The sequence below is a fragment of the Equus caballus genome, chromosome 12 (genome assembly GCF_041296265.1).
Source record: "Equus caballus isolate H_3958 breed thoroughbred chromosome 12, TB-T2T, whole genome shotgun sequence".
Lineage (NCBI taxonomy): Eukaryota > Metazoa > Chordata > Mammalia > Perissodactyla > Equidae > Equus > Equus caballus.
In genome coordinates, this window is record NC_091695.1 from 46,779,852 (window position 1) to 46,801,015 (window position 21,164).

General features: G+C 52.4%; 1 protein-coding gene across 14 annotated transcripts in view; it reads right to left on the reverse strand.

Moving 5' to 3' along the window:
* The window catches only part of SHANK2 (SH3 and multiple ankyrin repeat domains 2), a 561,551-nt gene that overhangs the window by 368,891 nt on the left and 171,496 nt on the right, over positions 1-21,164 (reverse strand). For all 14 annotated transcript variants that reach the window (XM_070229004.1, XM_070229003.1, XM_070229002.1 and 11 more), the window contains exon 11: positions 16-82. In XM_070229004.1, the coding sequence (XP_070085105.1) occupies positions 16-82 (67 nt within the window). The remainder of the gene's footprint in view (positions 1-15; positions 83-21,164) is intronic.

Here is a 21,164-nt window from a genome sequence, read left to right on the forward strand (position 1 = left end):
CCCGAGCCTACTCACCGATGTCCGTTTCCTTGTGGTTCTTGATGTATTCCGCCAGCTCGAAGTTGCCCGCTATGATGGCCACCTGCAAGAGTGGAAATCATGTTAAGGTGACAACTGCAGGGCAGCGACCTCTTACACACTGTCACGTCACTGGAGGCCTGATGGCAAAATGAGTCCAATCATAGCTCTTTTTTTTTTTTTTTTTTACAAGAGATCTCTCTTTTTTTTCAGTTTTATTGAGATATGATGGACATACAACACTGGTCACGGTGCACAGCATAATAATTTGACATAGATACATTGGGAAATGACTACTACAATATGTCTGCCTGACATCCATCACCTCATATAGTTGCTAAACTTTTTTTTCCTTGGGATGAGAACTTTTAGGATCTACTCCCTCAGCAGCGTTCAAGTTTACCACTGTCAACTGCAGTGTTAACCATAGTCCCCATGCTGGACATTACACCCCAGCACTAGTTTGTCTTGTAATTGGAAGTTTGTACTTTTGACCACCTTCACCCGTTTTGCCCACCCCCGACCCCAGGCCTCGGGGAACCACAGATCTGATCACTTTTTCTAGGAGTTTGGGTTTTTTTTTTTTTTAATTCCACATATAAGTGAGAGCATACGGTGTTTGTCTTCCTGCATCTGACTCATCTCTCTCAGCACGATGCCTTCCAGGTCCATCCACGTTGTCGCAAATGGCAAGACCAATCGTAACTCTTACGACGGCAGCCGCGACATCCGTGGGCCCTCGAACCCACACAGTCACGTCTTCCCATTCTGTCAAACAGCACACCCGCCCCTCTCAAAGCCCCTGGCCCTTTCACGATGAGGCCATCATTCCACGAGAATCTCTGAGAGCGTGCCTCTGTGCAGAAGGCCCATGGGGGGAGCAATCTGTGCAGCCACGAGGCCCAAGCCTGGAGACCCCCTCGGCCGTGTCCTGTATTCCCACCAGGCCCGCTTGGTTCCGACACGCACGCCCCAGAGTCCGTCTTTCTGCTTAGATACGAGCCAGTCCCCATAACCAGAGAGAGGGAGAAACCTCGAAAAAGCACTCAAAGCTTTTCACCAGATTTCAGTTTAGGGGAAAAAAATTCCACCCCTGCACGTGCCACACACGTGTGCACAGCCAGGCGGGTGACATCAAGGCCAACACCTTCAGGAAACGATTCCAACCCGAGCCCGGCAGGTCTGTTGACTAAAATCAAAGAGCTGCGGGATCCGTGACATGCTGAGGCAGCCAGGCAGGCAAAGCCAAATGCCCCTGGGATGCCTGGGGGTCCCCCAGGGAGATGTGAACCAGAGCCCACGTGGGAAGGGCCCACAGCACTCACGGTGCCCCAGACAGGGAGACCCTGGGCTCGGAGGCAACAGTCTACACCCACAAATGAGCCAGGCATTCAGACGCCAGCCTGGAGCCGCACACATCATCTGCAGTCAATTGACTTTCCGTGATAATGTGGGTGGGCCTCATCCAATCTTTTGGAGGCCTTAAGAGGAAATACTAAGATTTCCTGGTGAAGCGGAAATTCTGCCTCAAGCGGCAGCATCAACTCCTGCTGGAGTTTTCAGCCTGCCCTACAGATTTCAGACTTGCCAGTCCCCACAGCCATGTGAGCCAATTCCTTACATACATATATGTATATTTCCAACCTGTCGGTTCTGTTTTCCCGGAGATCCTTTGACGGATACACAATTCACGGAGGCCGTGGGCTCCCCTGCTAGAGGCCTGGGGGCCCCAGACCCGTGGCTTCAGAGTCACGGTGATGTCAACTCTTGGGCACCGCCTAATGCTCCGTGCCCTCCAAGGATGCCACCCCACAGGAGAAGCCAGTAGCCAATCCAGCCCCTCCCTGGCTCGCTAGTGACAAGAGGAGCTATGGCGGCCCCTGTCTACACTAGCTTGGGGGAACAGGGGTGGAAGGCAAGCACCATTTCAGGGGGCAGCCCCAGGTTCTGCAGATACAGAGGCAGGGTGGAACCATCGGGTGGAATGAGCTCCATCGGCCTCCTGTAGGGTGACCGCTCACCTGGGACCCAGGCTTCAGACTGTGCACAACAAGGACAGAGATGCAGAGTCTGGAGGGGAGGTCCACAGCTGGCAACCCAGTCTGCTGGCACTTATGACTGAAGGTAGAAGGAGGGGTCTGCAGGGTCACACATCACACAGAGCCTAGTGTCACCGAGGTGACAACTGGTCAGGGTCATTCCTTGTCTTTCAGCCAAACCCTCAAAGGCAAAACTCGCTCATGCCCATCAGGATGGCTACTATCGAAACCCAGAAAATAACATGTGTTGGCAAGGGTGTGGAAAAATGAACAGATTTGTGTATTTCCGGTGGGAATGCAAAAGGGTGCAGTGGCTGGGGAAAACAGCGTTGAGATTCTTCAAAAAATTAAACCTAGAACCACCCGGTGATCCAGCAATTCTACTTGTGGGTACATACCCAGGTAGGATGGTTAACTTCCTGGGTCAACTTGACTGGGCCATAGGAGCCCCAGATATTTGGTTAAATGTGATTCTGCACGTGTCTATGATGGTGTTTCTGGGTAAGATTAACATCTGAATTGTGAACAGAGTCAAGCAGATTGCCCTGCCCTGCATGGGTGGGCCTTGTCTAATCAGGTGAAGACCTCAATATAACCAAAAGCTGTGTGATGGGGAATGCCTTCCACGTGACTGTGTGAGCCGGTGTCGGCCTTTCATGGCCTTCACACTGGGAGGAAACACTGGCTCCTCTTGGGTCTCCAGTCCACTGGCTTTCAGTCGGAAACCGACACCATCAGCTCTGCTGGGTCTCCAGCTTGCCAGGACTTCAGATCTCGGACTTCTCAACCTCCATAATAACAAATCTCTTTATGCGTGTGTGTGTGTGCACATGTACATACACACACATGCACACCTACGCACATCATGTTGGTTCTGTTTCTCTGGAGAACCCTAATGCAGATTTTTGGGCTGGGAGTGGGGGGTGCCACTCTGACGAATACCCGGAAAGCAGCTTTGGAAGAGGGCACGGGTACAGGCTGGAAGAGCGCTGAGGTGCACGCTGGACATAAGGACAGCGAAGGCCATCCTGAAGAGCTCTCAGTGGAAATGAGGAACAAGTCACGGGAAGCTGGAGGTAAGGAGATCCTCGTTATAAAGTGACAAAACTTGGCTGACTTGTGGCCACGTTCCAGCACTGTGTGGAAGGCGGAACTCGTGAGCAACAAAATTGAATGTCTAGCTGAGGAAGGTTCCAAGCAAAGTGTGGAAGGAGCGGCTTGGCTTCTCCTGACCGCGCAGAGTAAGATGCAAGAAGCGAGAGAGAAATCCAAAGAGGAATTGTTAAGCAAAAAGGAAGCAGAACTTGAAGATCTGGAAAATCCTCAGCTTATCCAAGATGCAAAAGATGAGAAAGCAGGTTCTGAAGAGAATACCAAGGGTGTGGCTGAACCATCACTCGGTAAATAGTTTATGGGATCCCAGGAGCAGAGACACTGCTGGGCTAAACTGAAGGGGATGAAGTTGGGACGAAATGAAATGAAGGAAGGTTGTTGGGCTTCCTGGGTGTGACAGGATGAGACAACAGAGCTATTTGGTGGCAAATATGCACTATTCTTCAAGAAGAGGGAAAAATGATCCCAAAGGCAATCCAGAAAATGTAAGGGCCACTGTCTCAGTTTCAACAGGTCGGACAGCCTTCACCTGAAGCCTGGGGGATGGGGAGCCGTGCGGGCGAGGCTGCTGCTGGGCAGAACCTGGAGCCGAAGAAGATTATTCGCGAGACTTAAGATCTCATGGCCTTTGCCTTGCCCGGTTTTGGAGGTGCCCGGGACCGTCCGTCCCTCCTTCTCTCTGATTCTTCTCTTCTGGAATGGGCACGTCTCTCCAGGGCCTGTCCCTCCGCTGTATTTTGGAAGCATGAACTTGTCTGGTTTCACGGGGTCTCAGCTGGAAAGGAACCCTGCCTCGGGAGGAACGGTACCACCAGGCTCACCCACACCTGCGGCAGATGACCTTCAGACGAGACTTCACACTGTAGATTTTGGAGATGGTGCTGGAATGTGTTTAGACTTTGTGGGCTGTTGAGATGGAACGAATGTATTTTATACGCGAGAAGGACGTGAATTTTGGGGAGCCAGGGGGTGGATTATTACAGACTCAATGTCTGTGTCTCCCCTGAATTCCTATGTGGCAGCCCTAACTCCCAGTGGGATGGTGTGCGGAGATGGGGGCCTTTGGAGGTCATCAGGTGCAGGTGAGGTCACGAGGGTGGGGTCCCCACGATGGGGTAAGTGCATTAACAGAAGAGGAGGAGATGCTCTCGTTCCCTCTCCACTGCGTGAGGACTCAGTCAGAGAGTGGCTGTCTGCAAGCCAGGAAGAGGGCCCTCACCAGGACCCAACCGCTGCCACGTTGACCTTGGACTTCCAGCCTCCAAATCTGTGAAAAACAAATGTCTGCTGTTTAAGCCCCCAGGACACGGTATCTCATTATGGCAGCCTGAGCAGATTAAGAGAGCGGGATTTCAAAGAGAACCGTACTTCCGTACTCATAGCAGCATTAGTCACAATAGCCAAAGGTGGAAGCAACCCAAGTGCCCATTGACAGAGGAACGGATAAACAAAATGTGGTCTAGCCATACAACGGAAGATTATTCAGCCGTAAAAAGGGAGGAAATTCTCACACCTGCTGCAACACGTATGAACCTTGAGGACGTGATGCTGAGTGAAATAAGCCAGTCGCAAAAGGACAAATGTTGTTTGAGTCCACTCACAGGAGGTACCAGGGTCATCAAATTCATGGAGAATCTGGTGGGTCCCAGGGGGTGGGGGAGGGGGAATGGGGAGTGGTAGTTTAATGGGGGCAGAGTTTCAGTTTTGCAAGATGGAAAGCGTTCTCAAGATGGACAGTTACGATGGTTTCAGAACAGCATACATAACGCCACTGAACTATACAGTTAAAAATGGTTATGACAGTAAAACTTACGTCACGTGTATTTTACCGCAATTTAAAAAAAAAAGGCAAAAGTCCACCTGGGTGGACCAGCAGGAGAGAAATTGGCAGAGAGGCGCTGTCTGGCCTCGGGGCTGCCGGATGCGTACTGTGTGACCTTGGGCGTGATGGTTCATCCACGGCCCTGTTTTCTCACCTGTGAAATGGGCTGGGCGTGAGGATTCGAGGAGATTGTGTCTGTAAAGGTTTGGAGTGGTGCCTGGCACACGGTAAGCCCTAAAAAAGCTTGCTGTTCCTATCGTTGTTCAAATGATTGTTAATGACTACTTACATGCGAGCAGCAGACGGCTCATTGCAGAGGTCCCTAAGCCCCCTTGAAACAAACACACAATCATATACACAAGCACACATCCACACGTCTGCACTCCAACACACGCCCAGGACAGCTGCGGAAAACAACCTAAAACTGGACCAGCAAGCAGCCATTCCAAGCTTACGCTTCCAGAGAGAGGCTGGAAGAGCTGGGAACCGAGTGACCGCGCACCTGGGAAGCCACAGGCGCCCTTCCGGCCAGAAGAACTGGGCCCACCACGCAAGGGAGAACAATACGGACATTTATTTGTGATAATTGCCTGTTTCTCCTTTGATTTCAAGGCCAGAAAAGTGCACCCTGCAGGAGGTAGCCACCTGCCTGTCCTGCTCGGGGGCTGCACCCCTGCTGCCTGCCGCACGCCTGGCACAGCACGGCTTCCCAGGAAATGTTTTAGGGGAGGATGGAGAGGTTTGATGGTGGCATCTCAGCGGCATCCAGCAGGCATTTGGCTGGCGGCTTGGACTCAGGAGGAAGGCAGAATGTTGGGGTCCGTTTTCTCAGGTTTCAGGCATGCATATCAGTAACAAGAGTGAAGACGGATCAGGCATTTACGTGGACACACTGTCTGTTCTAAAGACTTCACATGGCTAGATCCCCTCTGATCCTAACAACTCTATGAAGTGGCCCCATCATCTCTCCTTGACATGCGGGGAAACTGAGGCACAGTAGTTTAAGTAACTTGCCCAGCATCACACAGCTAGTCAGTGCTGAAGCCAAGATCAGATCCTTCTCTAATTATCATGGCACACACTACATCTATAAATAATTTTCATTGACTATGGTGTTTTTTAGAAAGTTAACTTGTAATGGAATCAGAGGGAAGACTCTTAGTGGAAAATAGCAGCAAAACCCACAATTAATGACGGGTTGTTCTCCAGAGCTTGTGACAAGCCACGCTGGGCAGGCTGCACTGGCTGGGCGAGCAGAGAAGTTTCTGCAATGAAAAGTGTCTTGGGTGGGCAAATGCTGCTTTCTAAAAGGATGGACGCTACCCTGTCCTAACAAATTGGAGGGGAGAGAATGAACAAATGAGGCTGAATTCACAGCCCACTTGTTTTGGGGGGTTTTGTTTTGTTCCATTCATTCGACTTCCCTCCTCCCTCCTTGCTTCAAGTAACACTTCAACGCTGTGTGCCAAAGCCGGCCGTTCGGCACCACCACAGTGAAAGGCAGGTATCCAGCTTGAGGCAGAAATGTTTGGATGCAGAGAAGCCCAGCGCAGCAAGGAGCCCCTTCTGGACTCAAAGTGGCTCTTCCTGTCCCCTCCTTTCTTAAGCTACCCTCCAGTCTCAGGGCCATCACTTAAGGTGAACACATGGAGGGTGCTATGGAGAGAAGGCACTCCTGGCAGGGGTGACAGCCAGAGCAAAGGTCTGGTGGACAGAGGGGTGACGTGGCGAATGTGCCAGTCTGCCCGTGCAACGGGCAGTATGGATGTGGAGGAGTGGGGGACGATTGGACGCTAGCACCGGGGGACGATGGGGAGGTCCCGGGAAGAATCCAGACGTGGAACTCGAAGGGAGTCAGGGCTTCTGCAGACAAGAGGAAAAGAGGAACCCATGGAATGGGGAGGCCTGTGGGGAAAGAGAACACGAAGGTGGCCAGAGAAACAGCTACCTGGCCGACGTCTCCGGGGGGCTGGGGAGTGGATGGAAAGAATCCCAATGAGGATGGTCGGTCCTGGGCTGACACACGACAGGAGGGCTGCAGACACCATGTCTGCAAACACTGGTCGTTTATCTCAGGCCTGTCGCTCTCATTCTAAATCACCCCGACTCTCAGATTCGTATCTGGGGAGGAGAGAAGGCCTTTTATGGACTTTTTATCCAAGAGTTACGCAGCGCAAAGCACGGGAGTCTTTATTTCTCTCCTCTGTATCTCAGAGGAGAAGGAGGGCGGCTGCAGCCTCTGGGAAGACGCCGGGAGCGCCTCCTGTCTGCACCGCGCTGGCCTCCCGCAGAAGCGGGCTGCTTTCCCCGGGCGTCCGCCTGCCTCGGGGCTGGACTTTCATGCTCATGTGTCTCCACAATTCACGCCCCAAGGCAGAGACAACATCTAAACATGGTGCATTTTATAAATCCTTTGATCTTCGTTATTAGTGACATGAAAAATATTAGATGTTATGTACGGTCCGGGCAGTATCAACGGTTCCAGGTCTGATGGATGAGGGTATGACAACATCGGTTCCAGCTGAAATCACTGCCATGACACATCCGAGACGTGGACCCTCTGCAGATGCTGACAAGCCCTCTCCTGAGAAGTTGACATTGAGACCACCGTTTGGTGACCAGGCCATGGGGACCCGAGGATGCAGGGATGTCAGTGAAGGAAACTCACATCTTCTCCCCCAACAGCAGCACCGGCGGGCAGGGAAAGATGCTCGGACGCCTCTCCATGTCTCAGGCCAGTGCATCCGGGCAGCCAGCCTCGGAGACCACCCTCCTGCTTCACAGAATCGAATGGCCGGGAGCACGCGCAAGCTTTTCATCTGTTTTTATAACTCAGAAGTTGACAATTGTGCTCTTTTTGGCACCTCAAACGCTTACACCTAACAGTGACTTGGTCTCATGCTCCCGGAAGCACCTTTTCAAAATCCACGACATGACCATCACAGCCTACAAGGAGTTACGATCGTAGGAAGATGGGGCTTGGGGTCTCCATCCCACTCGCCCTGGGAAATGCCACAGCAGAGTAGAACTCGGCGTCGCCAAGGAAGGCAGCAACCAAGACCGCCTCGTCCACGAGAGGCTGGGGCCCCGGGTCTGCGGGTCGCCCAGCCTCCTGCCTCACCCACCATGCACGACCTGCATCTCGATGCCTCGGCTCCTGGACTTCTTTCTCCTCCCCATGTGCATCCCAGCACGGCCGGGTGCTCGCATCCTGGTGCTCCTTCAGAGCCCAGTGGAAAGGCCATCGGCACGTCCTTCTAGAACCCTCTGCCCTGTTGCGTCCCCAGCCCTTGTTCCCCCTCCAAATGCAGCCACTTCCTACACTCTGAGTGAGGAGGGAAGGGCCCGCTACAGAAGAAGCATCCTCATTTCCCAGTGCTGCCCCTCGCTTCCGGCGTTTATTCTGACCCTCTAATCTACAGCTGAATTAGGGAGACTCTCTCATCCACCCAGGCCCTGCGCCCACCTCATCGGTGACACTTGTGGGGCTCCTATGGGCAGACGCTGGACCACAGTGGAGAGTACCCCACAGACCCAGGAACTCACTGCTCAATGAACAAGTGGAGGAAAGGGTGAGGCCGCCACCATCGTGGGTGCCTGAAAATCGTCCAAGTCTCGTGCCGAAGGGCCATGCTGGAAGCACGCGGGGGCCAGCGTGTTTAGGAAGTGCTGGGGCAAGTCGGGGGCTGTGTGTGGAGCAGCACGGGGAGCCCTCTGCTCAGGGTCCCACAGGTGGTGTGAGGAGCCACCCCAATCCACAAGGCACCTGCCTGCTGTCCTTCTCAAGTCAACAAATGAAGCTGATCCCACTGCACACCTGCTACATGCCAGGCTTCGTGCCAGATGTTGTGGGCCTCGCGAAACCCCAGCCCTATCCTCAAAGGCATCCCACAACCAGATGGCTGTAATCCCCATCATCCTCAGCCTCCGAGGGGCTGAGAGACAAGCGCGGGGAAATGGAGGGAACAATACACGTGCTATCAGGGGTGGTGCAGGGGGCATCATGCAGCACCAGGAGCAAGGAGAGCCCTGGAGGAACTCAGGGCCCCAGAAGATTCGATGCAGGAAAGTTAACTCGACAGACAGGCAGGGGAGGAGGGTGTGAGGCCCTCTGGTTGGCTCCTGCTGGAACTCTGCTGATTTAGTCCCGCCCCACCTAGATCAGAAAGCCACTTCCATAGGGCTTCTCAGACGACGTCAGCACTGCGTGCAAAATAAGCTTGCCGGGCTCAAGCCATCCATCCATCACCCGCCCACCCAATCACCTACTCATCCACCCATCCACCCACCCACTTAATCACCTACTCAGCCACCCATCCACCTACCCACTTAGTCACCCCACCATCTACCCACCCACTCAATCACCTATTCATCTACCCATCCACCCACCCACTTAATCACCCATTCATCCACCCACCCACTGAATCACCTACTCATCCACCCATTCACCCACCCATCCACCCACCCAATCACCTACTCATCCACCCATCCACCCACCCACTCAATTACCTACTCATCCACCCATCCACACACCCATCCACCCACCCACTCAATCACCTACTCAGCCACCCATCCACCTACCCACTTAGTCACCCACCCATCTACCGACCCACTCAATCACCTATTCATCCACCCATCCACCCACCCTCTTAATCACCCACCCATCTACCCACCCACTCAATCACCTACTTATCCATCCATCCACCAACCCAATCACCCACCCATCCACCCTCTTACCTACCCAACCACCCATTCATCCACCCACCCACTCAATCACCTACTCATCCACCCAACCACCCACCCATCCACCCACCCACTGAATCACCTACATATCCACCCATCCACCAACCCAATCACTCACCCATCCACCCACCCAATCACCTACTCATCCACCCATCCACCCACCCACTCAATCACCTACTCATCCACCCATCCAATCACTCACTCAATCACCTACTCACCCATCCATCCACCCACCCACTCAATCACCTACTCAGCCACCCATCCACCAACCCAATCACTCACCCATCCACCCACCCACTCAATCACCTACTCATCCACCCATCCAGCCACCCACTCAATCACCCACTCATCCACCCATCCACTCAATCACCTACTCATTCACCCATCCAATCACCCACTCAATCACCTACTCAGCCATCCATCCACCCACCCACTCAATCACCTACTCAGCCATCCATCTACCCACCCACTTGGTCACCTACTCAGCCACCCATCCACCTACCCACTTAGTCACCCACCCATCCACCAACCCACTCAATCACCTACTCAGCCACCCATCCACTTACTCACTCAATCACCTACTCAGCCACCCATCCACCTACCAACTTAGTCACCCACCCGTCTACCCACCCAACCAATCACCTACTCAGCCACCCATCCACCCACTCATCCACTCAATCACCTACTCATGCACTTACCCACCCACCCACCCACTCAATCACCTGCTCAATCACCTACTCCTTTACCCAGCCACTCATCCAACCACTCATCCACCCACCCACTCAATCACCTACTCATCCATCCATCCCATCACGCACCCACCCACCTGCTCAATCACCTACTCCTTTACCCAGCCACGCATCCAACCACTCATCCACCCACCCACTCAATCATCCACCCAATCCCCCAGCCACCGTTAACTGGACACCACCTTATGCCCTATGCCCTATGCCACCTAGCACTTCATTTGAGCTGTCTTACAGCCCTCCCCAGTTTCCGTGTGTAAGCTTGCATTCCAGATGGGGAAATGACACTACCTGCCTAGGCATCAAGGGCACTTCCATCCTTTCCCACCTGTCACCTGGCTCAATGCCGGGCTCCAACAAGGTGCCAACAACCCCCCACCTTCCTCCTCAGGGCTGGGGGAAGGGCAGTGCACGTGGATACTCTTTACAGTGAAAAAGATGCCAAGGAGCTGGGCTGCCCCTTTGGTGGCTCCTCTCTGTCTCCCTGGCTCTGGTGCTGGGTGCTGAGTACCTGGAGGTGCCTCTGTCTTGCTGTGCTGCCTGTGGCGCAATCTGCTCGGTGGCGCTGGCGTTAGAAGCAGAGTGAGGGAGAAGCCGCCTCTCCTCTCATTACTGACTAAACAGTCATCTCCTGGGATCTGCAGCCAGAACGCGGAGGAAACCCACTCCCCCGCCCCGAATGCAGCATCCTCCTCTTGCCAAAGTGAAATGTGCCTCCCAACACAGAGAGCTATTTCTAGGTGGCTCTGTGATCCTGCCATGTCCTCGCTGTAATTGGAAAACGGCTCCTTGCAAAGACAGCAAGGGAAACCGAGGGCTCGGTGCGTCCCCCTGCTTGGTTTCCTTTCCAGATGACACCATATCACCTATTTCAGGCTCCTATGGCAATTCAGGAAGTGAATGGCACCCAAAGACCCGGGAGCCTGGGAAGGATGTTTTAATTATGAGCATCCTACAAGCATGGCTGGGAGTGGGATCGGGCACCTGGCTCAGCGAGGTTGGAGGTCACACCAAATTCCACCAGACAAACTGCAAGGACACCTCTGCCCATCTCTAGGCTGAAGCCCAGAGCCCAGAGAAGCAGTGGGCAGTTCTGCAGATCCCAAAGACCACAGCCCCCCGCGGCTTTGACAAAATCCCTCTTGAGGCCGGGGCCTTTGCAAACTGATGTGGTACCCAGAGGCTCCTGGGAGGGACCCCACACCAACCTGGATGGGGGAGCCTGGAGACAGGCCCCACTCAGCAGTGGAGGCAAGCGGCATCTGCACCTGTCAGCCCCATTTCTAGGGGCGGCAGCCAGGCACCGAGCCCGAGGAAGCAACTAGAACTCCAAGGCTGCCCTGTGAGCGGTGCCATGTGGGTGAGCCAATGGGCCTCCCAGGTTAAAGGGGGGCCCTGAGCACTCTGGGGAAGACCCGTCCTCTCCTTTGCTGGAACCCCAGGAATGGGGACAAAATGCCCCCTCGGTTCCTCACAACGCCAAGCAGGCCCAGCCCCTACGCCCCTCCCCTGGCAGAGGACTGAAGGGGATGGCTGGGCTGTGGTCAGCGCTCACTCGGGCAGCACGGTGCAGTGGTCAGGGTCCCAGATCCCTGGTGCGGATCCTTCCAGCACTGAGACTACGGGCAAGCTACCTCTCCTCCTCTGTAACTGGCAATAATAATGTAAGGATGACCCTACTCCGACTGTCGTGAGGATTAAAATAGTTAATCCTGGCAAATGGCTTAACACAGAGACTGAAATCCCACAAAGAAAACCCCCAGCCCAGATGGCACTAAGATGAATTCTCCCAAACACAGAACGAAGAACTAACACCAATCTTACCCAAATTCCTCCAGAGAATAAAGAGAGAGAACTTCCCTGGCTGAACGTGTGAGGCCAACATAGCCTCAACGTGAGGACCACAAGGACGGGCATCGTCTCTCCCCAGATGCAGAAATCCCTAACAAATATAACAAATTGAACCCAGAGACTGACGTATAAAGAAGATCGTCACTAGGTGGGCTTATTACAGGAATAAAAACAAAGCAATCAATATAATTTGCCTTAGAGAAAAGGGGGAAACCTACAAGATCATCTTGAGGGTTACAGGTTCTCTTATCAATTTTGATAAATGCTTTATCAAAAAGTAATTGACCAGGGGCTCGCCCTGTGGCCGAGTGGTTAAGTTCGCGCGCTCCACTGCAGGCGGCCCAGTGTTTTGTTGGTTCGAATCCTGGGCGCGGACATGGCACTGCTCATCAAACCACACTGAGGCAGCGTCCCACATGCCACAACTAGAAGGACCCACAACGAAGAATATACAACTATGTACTGGGGTGCTTTGGGGAGAAAAAGGAAAAAATAAAATCTTTAAAAAAAAAAAGTAATTGACCAAACTTAATACTGATTCATGATAAGACTTAACAGACCAGGATTGAAAGGGATCTTAATCTGCTATTGCATCCATGACACGTCTCGCTGAGGGGGACGCTGGCGCAAAGCCCAGCACCGCGTGATTCTGAGAACCGCCGAGCCTCATCGGCCAGCTCAGCGTTGGCCATGGCTCATCCATTTTCTTCCACCAGACCTCTCGTACTCCAGCAGACCATTGGCTTCCTTACATGGTGGGCTCAGGACAGTGTTCTGCGCGGGCAAAATGCAAGCGCTGTGAAGCCTCCTGAGGGCGGGCTCCGGAACTCATGCGACACCACTTCCGGAATACTCTACTGGTCAAAGCATAAGACCAGATTCTAGGCACGAGGGGAAATGTACTCCACCTCTTTATGGGAGGGGCTGCAAAACACTGTGGCCAAGCTCTTCGGTCTCCTACTGTTCCAACCTGCAAGCGCCTGATGGCTACAGCCTGGACACATTCACGGGCATCCACTGGTCGACACTGTCCTTCTGGGCCTGAGATCAAGTGGAAGCCCCAAGGTCACACAGCCATTTGGGATTTGACTCCAGGCTGCAGAGCCTACAATCCTAAGCTGGATGGTGCCATCAGGTGAAGCCCGTTTCAATACAGGACAACGCTCTCTGTAAGTCACCTCCCGGGAGGCTGAGATTCAGCAACAGAATTACGCCCCAACCACCAGGAAGACACTGAACATCATGGTTGGCGCCAAGAGGTCATATTTAAGGAGAGAAACCATCTTCAAGGTTCAGAAGTTTTTGACCTAATCAACGGGCAAAGTCAGACTACGATCCAGCTGGTGGGCCTTCATTTTCCTTGTTCAGTGTCCAGCCGTGGAGAAGAAACACCAACCGGGTGCAAAACCTCCCAGCTCCGAGGAAGGGGTCACGACCCCCGACCCCTCTAATGCAGGAGAGCCCTCTGCACAGCGACATCCAGTCCTCCGTCGTGTAAAATATTTACGGTAGTCGGGGGGAAAACAAGCCATGAAAAACACTGAGAGAGGCACGAAAGCTTAACACGCCCACAAAAGAATGGGAAGTAATTACTTCCCATCCGCCAAAGACATCTCCCTCTCCCAGATGGACGTGCCAATAACATGCAAATTCCTCCTCTGAAATAGCAACGGTGCTGAAGGACACCATTTGCTCCCGGAAATCTCCAGAGAAAACGAGCAGTTCTTTACCATCTGCAGAGAAGGAGTCTTCAAGAGGGCAGCTCACGCTGGGACCAGCAGGCGGGAGAGGCACGGACACGTGGGGGCAAGATGTTTCTACTTGGCCTCTCAGTCCCCGACTCACAGGACAGAAGGGACGAGACCACCGTGTGGGGAGAATCTGAGGTTCTGGGGTGACAGGTGTTTCTGGGTTGGCTTCTATCATGCTGAAATAGTGATGGCTACGGTGATGAAGCTGGTAACAATGGGACCAGCACAGGCTTCCTCAACACGCACGCTCACCCAGGCATCCAAACGCAGTATCTGGTTTAATACTCATGGCGAACCCCGGAAGCAGAGCTGTTGTAATTCTTGCTTCACAGACGAGGAAACAGGCTTGCAGAGCTCGAGGAAGTTCAATTGCTACCTTACAGAGAGGCAGACTTCATCCGTTTGATCCCGAAGCCCGGGGCTTGTTGCCAGATGCTACAGGCACGGCCTCACACGGTTCCAACTACAGGAAATTCTCTAGTGACTTGGTTTAGGCACAGCCTCCTTGCTTGAAAAGAGATGACTGAGAGAGATTGACAATGAGCTTGATTCAGAAGCAAAAATTCAGCACCGTTTTTCTGCAGGATAGTAACCAAAGAAAGAAATGACAGCTGAGACCACCACACACTTGTGTATGAGTCAGCTGGGGCTGCCAGACAAAGCCCCCCAGACAGGGCAGTGTAAACCACAGACGTTGAGTGTCCCCCGGTACTGGAGGCTGAAGTCTGAGATCCAGGTGTGGGCAGGGCTGCTTCCTCCTGAGGCCTCTCTCCTTGGCATGTAGACGGCATCTCCTCCTCGTGTCCTCACAGGGTCGTCCCTCTGTGTGTCCGTGTCCCCATCTCCTCTTCTTATAAGGATCCCCAGTCACACTGGATCAGGGCCCACCTTAGTGACGTGATTTTCCCTTAATTACCTCTGTAGAGACCCCATCTCCAAAGACAGTTACATTAGGGTTTAGGGGGACACAACTCAGCCCATGAGACCTTGCTTTGGCACAAGAGTAGTGAGAATCTCTTGACCTTCCTCGTGGACATGCACGTTTTCCCAGCAAACACACAGACACACATGACGGCCTGAGACTCTCCTAACATGGTCCGTTTGCAGAGCTCATGAGGCGGGAGCTGTAGAGCTACTGTAAACATAACTATCGGGGATGCAAACGCGGGAGCAGCAATTGCTCCCTCCGTCTTATCTTTACACAGCACCTTTATTTTTTCCACCCCCAAAATTTTATGAAAAACTTCAAAACACCCAACAAGTTGGAAGAAGAGAGCAATGAAAATCAATACAGCGCCCAACCAGATTACACACTTGTTCGCACGGTGCTTGGGGTGACCTGTGTATACGTGCCTGTGTGCACATGATTGGTTTTTGGCTAAACCGTTGTGACGCTTTACTCTCTAAACATCTCAGCATCTGAAGACAAGAAGGACACTCTCCCACACTTCACATCACAATCAGATGAGCATTCATCCTCCAACGTCCTCTCACACCCACTCCACAGCTTCAGTCCTCCCAATGGCTCTTTCCACCTAATTTTTAAATTGTTTTTGTTTAGGTAAAAGCACATACAGTGAAAGGCACAGATCGTAGGGGCACAATTTGGTGAACACACACCCCCATGCGACCACCACTCCAATCAAGAAACAGAACATTTCCGTCACCGCAAAAAGTCTCGTCAATTTCCTCCTCCCTCCCCGACCAAGCTGGACAAGAGAGGGCCTGATTTCCCTCACGGTAAATTACTTATGTCTGTCTGGTGAATGCCATACACCTAAAATTTAAGTGACAAACTCCTTTGTGTCTGGCTTTTTCTGCTCCACGTCACGTTTTAGAGATTCACGCTTACTGCTGCAGGGGTCGGCAGCTTCTTTCTCTTTACTGCTGAGTAATATTCAACTGGATGGATGTACCACACGGATTCACCCATTATCCGGGACATCTGGGTTGTTTCCCAGATTGGGCTACGATGAATAAAGCTGCTTGGAACCGTCTTGGGCACATACATTGGTGGCCATATTCTCTTGTTTTCTCTTGCCAACCTGCCAGGTGGGCAATGGCTGGGTGACAGAGAAGAGCCTATTTACCTTCATAAGAAACTGCCCTCCTTCCAAAGTGCGGGGTGGATCCCCAATTCACATTCTCACCAACAATGTACGAGAGTTGAGGTCACTCTACGTCCTTGCCATCATTTGGTGGTGCCCATCTTTTTAATTTTGACTGTTTTGGTGTGTGAAATGGGCGGTTCTGAGTTCCACTGCACCCTCCTCCTTTTCTTTTTTTTTAACCTCATCATCACTATCTTTAAGATAAAATTAACTTTCCATCTCTCCAGAGACTTGAAAAAGAAATGATTTCAAGACTCAGACCAAGAACTGCAAATATCAGCCTCATGAAAGCCGCTACTAATAAACCAACACCCCACACCTGCTGCTGCCACAGAACAACCATTGCCATGTACCCAGAAACATCATTTCTTACCCCAAAATAACAAGCGTGAGAATGGCAGTGGTTGTGATCAGTCTATGAAGGTGGCAATGATACAAATTTACCTGCACACACATAAAATACTGTACTTTATTCCATGATGGGAAGACAGTTTAACAAATTAAATTATATGAGCTAAAACCGTGCTCATGTGGTGTCATAAAATTATGTAAAAAAAACTGTGCTAGTTTGGCGTTCCTGAGGAATTTTATTTGGTCAGCTTCCATAAGACAGCAAATAAACAATTTCAGGAAAGTCACTGTCACATGTCACAGAGGGGAAAGATTTCTGGGATAGGAACCAAAGTTGCTTCATCAAAAAACTAACATGTTTTGCGGAAACTGTCCCATTTCTTGCCATTCCGCTCCCTGTCCGCTGTAGTCTCGTCACTTCACAGTCCTGGGGAGCTGACACAGATGTCCATGGCAAGTCTCAAGTCATTTCATTTCCCCCACTTCTCCAGCAAGGAGAAGAGAGGGAAAGAAAGCCCTCTCTCCTAGTCCTCCTCTTTCCCCACATCCTCTCACCATGCTCCCCTCCTGTGTTTATAAATAAATTCAGGCGAGGTCACGTCCTTTAGAAAAAGCAGACATCCAGCTTATAATTAATGCCACTGCCACCAGAGAAACCTATTATGTAATAAGTTTATGTAAAGAGTTTTTCTCCTTCTTTTTCTTCGTACATCCTAAATTACAGATCCTATTATTATAACTTTGACCACTCAGGGAACACACTGAATACCCAGCGGATTCGATCTGCTAAAATGCATGGGATGGACGTGAATTAAATTCAACACGATTAAACAACAGACAATTGCATTTTAATACCTTTAGGAATAAAAGACATCAAAGGACATTTACCTTATTAGGAACAACCTGGGGATAGTGATTTCAGCTCTTTGTAAGCGGCGGGTAAAGTTTGAGGGGAAAAAAGAAAATGGAGGAAGGAGAAGGAAGAGGAAAAAAAGACAAAAGATAGCAAAGAAGAGGGGCAGTTTCGTAAATAAGTTTTTAAGATGGTTGTAAATAACGTAAAACCACTAAAAAGCCAAGCTCCAAGTACTCACTTTGGGGTCTGGGGACTGAAAGAGATGATTCTGTGTTAAGATGTTGGCTCTAAGAGCCGCCCCAGACCTCACACTGAAATGCACTGAGAAAGGTCCTTTTCCCGGGAAGAGGGCATCTACGCGCTTAGGACCGCCGTGTAACTGCTGGCTGGCCCCGCTCTGCTGTGTTTGTGGTTCAATCAGAGCAGCTCCTCCCACTCCCATCCTGGAAGCCCCGTTCCGTTTAACCGCACAATCAGCTAATTGTCCAGGTGATGCTCATCACGCTTCATTACGGAAAACAGCTGGCACCAGGATGCCGTCATTACAGCACGATGTGAGTGTTTACTGCTTTTAAATTCATCCACGTTTTGATTTAGCGTATTTGCAACACTGATGGCGCCAATGGAGGAAATCCTGGAGCTGGAGGATTTACCTCTGGGGCTTGTCAGGTCCTCAGAGCGGGCGGCAGACCCCACCCGACTACACTTACTCCTGCAGCCTCTTTTCTCAGGACCTCGAGAAGCGCAAACACCCAGCTGCATTCAGCAGCGGTTCCTGCCGTCAATCCCGGGCGCTCGAAGGAGCCGCAGGAACAAGGATTTGAGGCCTTCCACTTAGGAACCGATCTTCCCTGACTCTCTCCGTCTCTCTTTCAGGCACAATCCACCTGTCACCAGGAGAATGGGCAACTCCAGGCTCCTGAGCCTGGCGTTCCTGAGCCTGGGAAGGAGGATGGGAGAGGAAAAGCAGCCCCAGCCCCTGCCCATCCTGGAGCCCTCGAGAGAAGCCAGAGGAAGACTGAGAACTCCAGGCCAGCACAGAAAGGCCTTTCAAAAAAACAATCATCTTGTTAGCAAATGTGAGAGTCAGAGTCCATGAAAAAGAAGGAAATCCAGTTGTTAAAAGCATTTCACTGTAAACATGAGGAACCCTCTGGGGGAGAGCGCCATCCACTTCTGAGATGCCCTTTCTTCGCAGCAAGCTGCATTTGGCTTCGGTTTCCTTAATCTCCGTGATGCAGTGCGGGGGCGAGGCCGGCCGCTCTCTGCTACTGCTTGTGATTGCCGTCACCTTCCAGGACATTTCTGGGCATCGCTTGCCGGCATGACGAGTTCGTCCTCAGTCTTGACATTACATATGGAGATCCCGATGTCTTCTTTCAAACACAGAACGTGGTCTCTTCAAGACACCTGACGGCCCCTGGGACTCTCATCTGGGACGTGCACAGCTGTGGTTCCAAGACCTGCCAGCACATGTTAGCAGGCTGTACAGCCCCTCCCCATCCCGAAATCCCTTAGCAACGACATCCTGGCACGTAACATTTTAATTCTTTCGGTTATGATTCATGATGCCGTCTGTGGACAGACAATGAGACAATAATCCAAGAATAGCTACTGGGCATTTGTTCAGCAGAGTCGCAGCCCCAGCGCATCCCAGTTCCGGGAAGGCCCGGGTGCCACCCCAGGAGCGCCTCGCCCCTCCTGTGGCTCCCACGGGACCCTGCGGACTGGATCAGAAGGTCCTGGCTGCTGAGGCCACCGCCACAGCCTCACTGCCCCCAGCCACCCTCAGAGCCCCGAGAACACCCACAGCGTGGCCTCGGAGCGGGGGAAGAAGAGAGAAGGCAGAGGAGGCGCGGGGCCCGCTCAGAGCTGGAGCCCATTTCCGCCTGGGGTGGAGCGAGTGTGGGCCCACGACAAAGAAAGATGTGTCCTTCGGTCGTAAAGTCAAGGTCCTGCGCTACAGCCTTCTGGACTATTTGACTAAGTACGTTTAAGCAAATCATTCCTTTTTTGTTTTTTTGTAATAAACTCTATTATGTTTTCTTGTCTCTCCTTTGATTTGGGAGCGCACACCCGGACCCGCAGGCCCCTCCGTGTGTTGCTGTGTGTCTGTTCGCAGCTTGCTGTCCTGCTCTCTGCCGGGCAGGGTCATCCTGCCTTTGCGGACGTGTGTGGGGAGGCCTCCCTATTCTCTGCAGAAAAGGGTTAGAGGAGAACAAATGTCGGTGACATCCCCTTCTGGTGATTTGCCAAAGCCACTCTAAGCCGGGTAGGCGCCTTCCCGTGGATCCTGCAGGACAAACGGCTCCCCCGGCCGCCCGCCACTCCTTGGGCGGGGGGCACATCAGAGCTGAGATAACCCTGCCCCAGGAGCACTTCCTGCTGCGAGTCACACTCTCGGATGCTGCGCTGGGAAAGCCCAGAGGACGTAGGGACAACCCAGAAAGGACGGGTGGGAGCCAGAATAGGAGCGCCATCCACATCGGCCCCGCTGACCTGTCCCGTGGTCACAGAGGGGACAGCGGCATGAACGTCCTTGGCGCTCCCTGACTGCGAGGCTGGGAGAGACCAGCAATGCGAAATCGCGCATCAGCGGCTCACACACACACACAAACACTGCCGCCCTGGCCCTCCCCGCGCCGGCTTTCATGAGGTGGCACAGCAAGCTGCAGAAATTATTTCCAGAATTCTAATGAAGCATGATTCACTGGAAAGAGGACGATGATATAATTATCCACCTGTGTCATTTAAATGGCAAGACGTACCCCCCGCCGGCCCTCCCTCCAGCGAGCACACCATTCGGCATCTCCCTGCTGGTCTGAACAGGGTTTTAAAGAACGCGAATAGGATTGCAGGGTCTCCCCCTTCAGATCTGCATGTGTGCACACCCGGAGCCGGCAGCCTGAAGACAGGTGAGTCGGGACCAAACAGAGTCCAAGGAGAAACTGAGGCACAGCAGGCCCCAGTGCTGTGATGCAGAAATCTCCTCCCTCAACAAGCAAACACTTCACTTCTAAATCTCCATGGTACCTGAGGTCCTGATGCAAGGAGTGTGCGTGTGCGTGTGCATGCATGCGTGTGTGTGTGTGTGTGGCGGGGAGACTCAGCACACCAGCCCATTACTTTGGGTCGCTTTGCTTACTTTTCATTAGGAAATAGAAAATGGGAAAGCAACCAACGAAAGCCGACTCCAGCGGAGTGGCCAGCTGCTTGGCAGGGACGGGAGCGGGTCACCTCCCCAGCCTACAGACAGTCCAACACCCGGGGCTGCTGCAAATGAGGCGGTCGATTAGGGTTGCTCCTGGTGTCAAAGAGCCACCAGGTAGCATCTGAAGACATCCCACATTTTGAATTGTTTCACTGTGAGAACCAGAAAGGAAAGGCAGTTGCTAAAATACAGGCGCCCATTCACCCACCACGACAAGAGGCAAGTCAATGTGGAGACGTTCATCCCCAACCACGCGGCCTGCACAGCGGCTCCAGGGGAGGAAGCACAGGGCAGAAAGGTCACTGGAATCTCCCAACAGTGGCTCCTGCATCTGCTACGAGGACATAAGTAGATGATGTTTGTAATAAAGAGCCAGAGCTTTCCGCTCTATGGAGAGAAGCCAATGGGACCACTTTCACTGATACAATCTTGTCCTGGAATCACAAGGCCACCACCCACTCCTGGTTTCATCAGCCGTGCCAGGTTCAGCCCTGGCTCTGTCTGTTCAACAGTAATTGGGGGAAAAAGTGCCAAAAGTCTACGTGGATATTT